This window comes from Carlito syrichta, unplaced genomic scaffold (assembly GCF_000164805.1).
Source record: "Carlito syrichta isolate Samal-C Ts95f unplaced genomic scaffold, Tarsius_syrichta-2.0.1 Scaffold160178, whole genome shotgun sequence".
NCBI lineage: Eukaryota > Metazoa > Chordata > Mammalia > Primates > Tarsiidae > Carlito > Carlito syrichta.
In genome coordinates this window covers 124,112-124,751 of record NW_007104274.1, presented here as the reverse complement: position 1 = coordinate 124,751, position 640 = coordinate 124,112, and the positions used below count along the sequence as shown (strand labels likewise).

The following is a 640-nucleotide window of genomic DNA, read 5'->3' as shown; positions in this document are numbered from 1 at the left end:
GCCACGGCAGGGCGGCGTCGTACAGGCCGCGGAAGCAGGCCTCGTACCCGGGGGCGTCCAGGAGCTGCAGCAGTGAGCCCGGGGCCTCAGGGTCCACCCAGTCGTCATCGGTGTCCAGGCAGAAGGAGGGCTCCTCGGCGTCCGGCGAGCTCCCACGGCTGGAGGGTGCGTGGAGACCCCAGGGCTCCGGCTCCTCGGGGCAGCCCAGACAGGTCTTGCGTTGCTCGAGGACAGTCTTCACCTTCAGCAGGGTCTCCTGTGGCTCTGGGCCCAGGCATGGGGCGGGCATTTCTGCAAGTCGAAACACCCAGGCGGGGCAGGGTCTGATGGGAGTCCTGGGCAGGGCCCCCGCGCCCAGCCCCATGTCCCTGCGGGGACTTCCCAGATGATGCCTGCCCTGGGCTCGCCAGTGAGCCCTGGAGAGCCAGTGACACGCTGAGCACGGGGCCTGGGACACACCGGGGGCGTGGTGACCTGGACTGCAGGGAGGACAGCGGCCGTCGGCCAGCTCTCACCGAGGACCCCCCTATGCTCACCCTCTGCTCATCTGGCCGCTCAGTCTTTCTTTTTGAGTGGGAGTCTCACTCCGTCGCCCAGACTGGAGTGCAGTGGCCACTCCCGGCCACCGCAGCCTCGACCT

The 640-nt window shown here is 69.1% G+C and overlaps 1 protein-coding gene across 1 annotated transcript in view; it reads right to left on the bottom strand.

Moving 5' to 3' along the window:
* SH3TC1 (SH3 domain and tetratricopeptide repeats 1) overlaps positions 1–640 on the bottom strand; it is a 28,069-nt gene that overhangs the window by 8,814 nt on the left and 18,615 nt on the right. Inside the window, exon 11 of the mRNA XM_021709116.1 lies at positions 6–291. Within this exon, the coding sequence (XP_021564791.1) occupies positions 6–291 (286 nt within the window). The remainder of the gene's footprint in view (positions 1–5; positions 292–640) is intronic.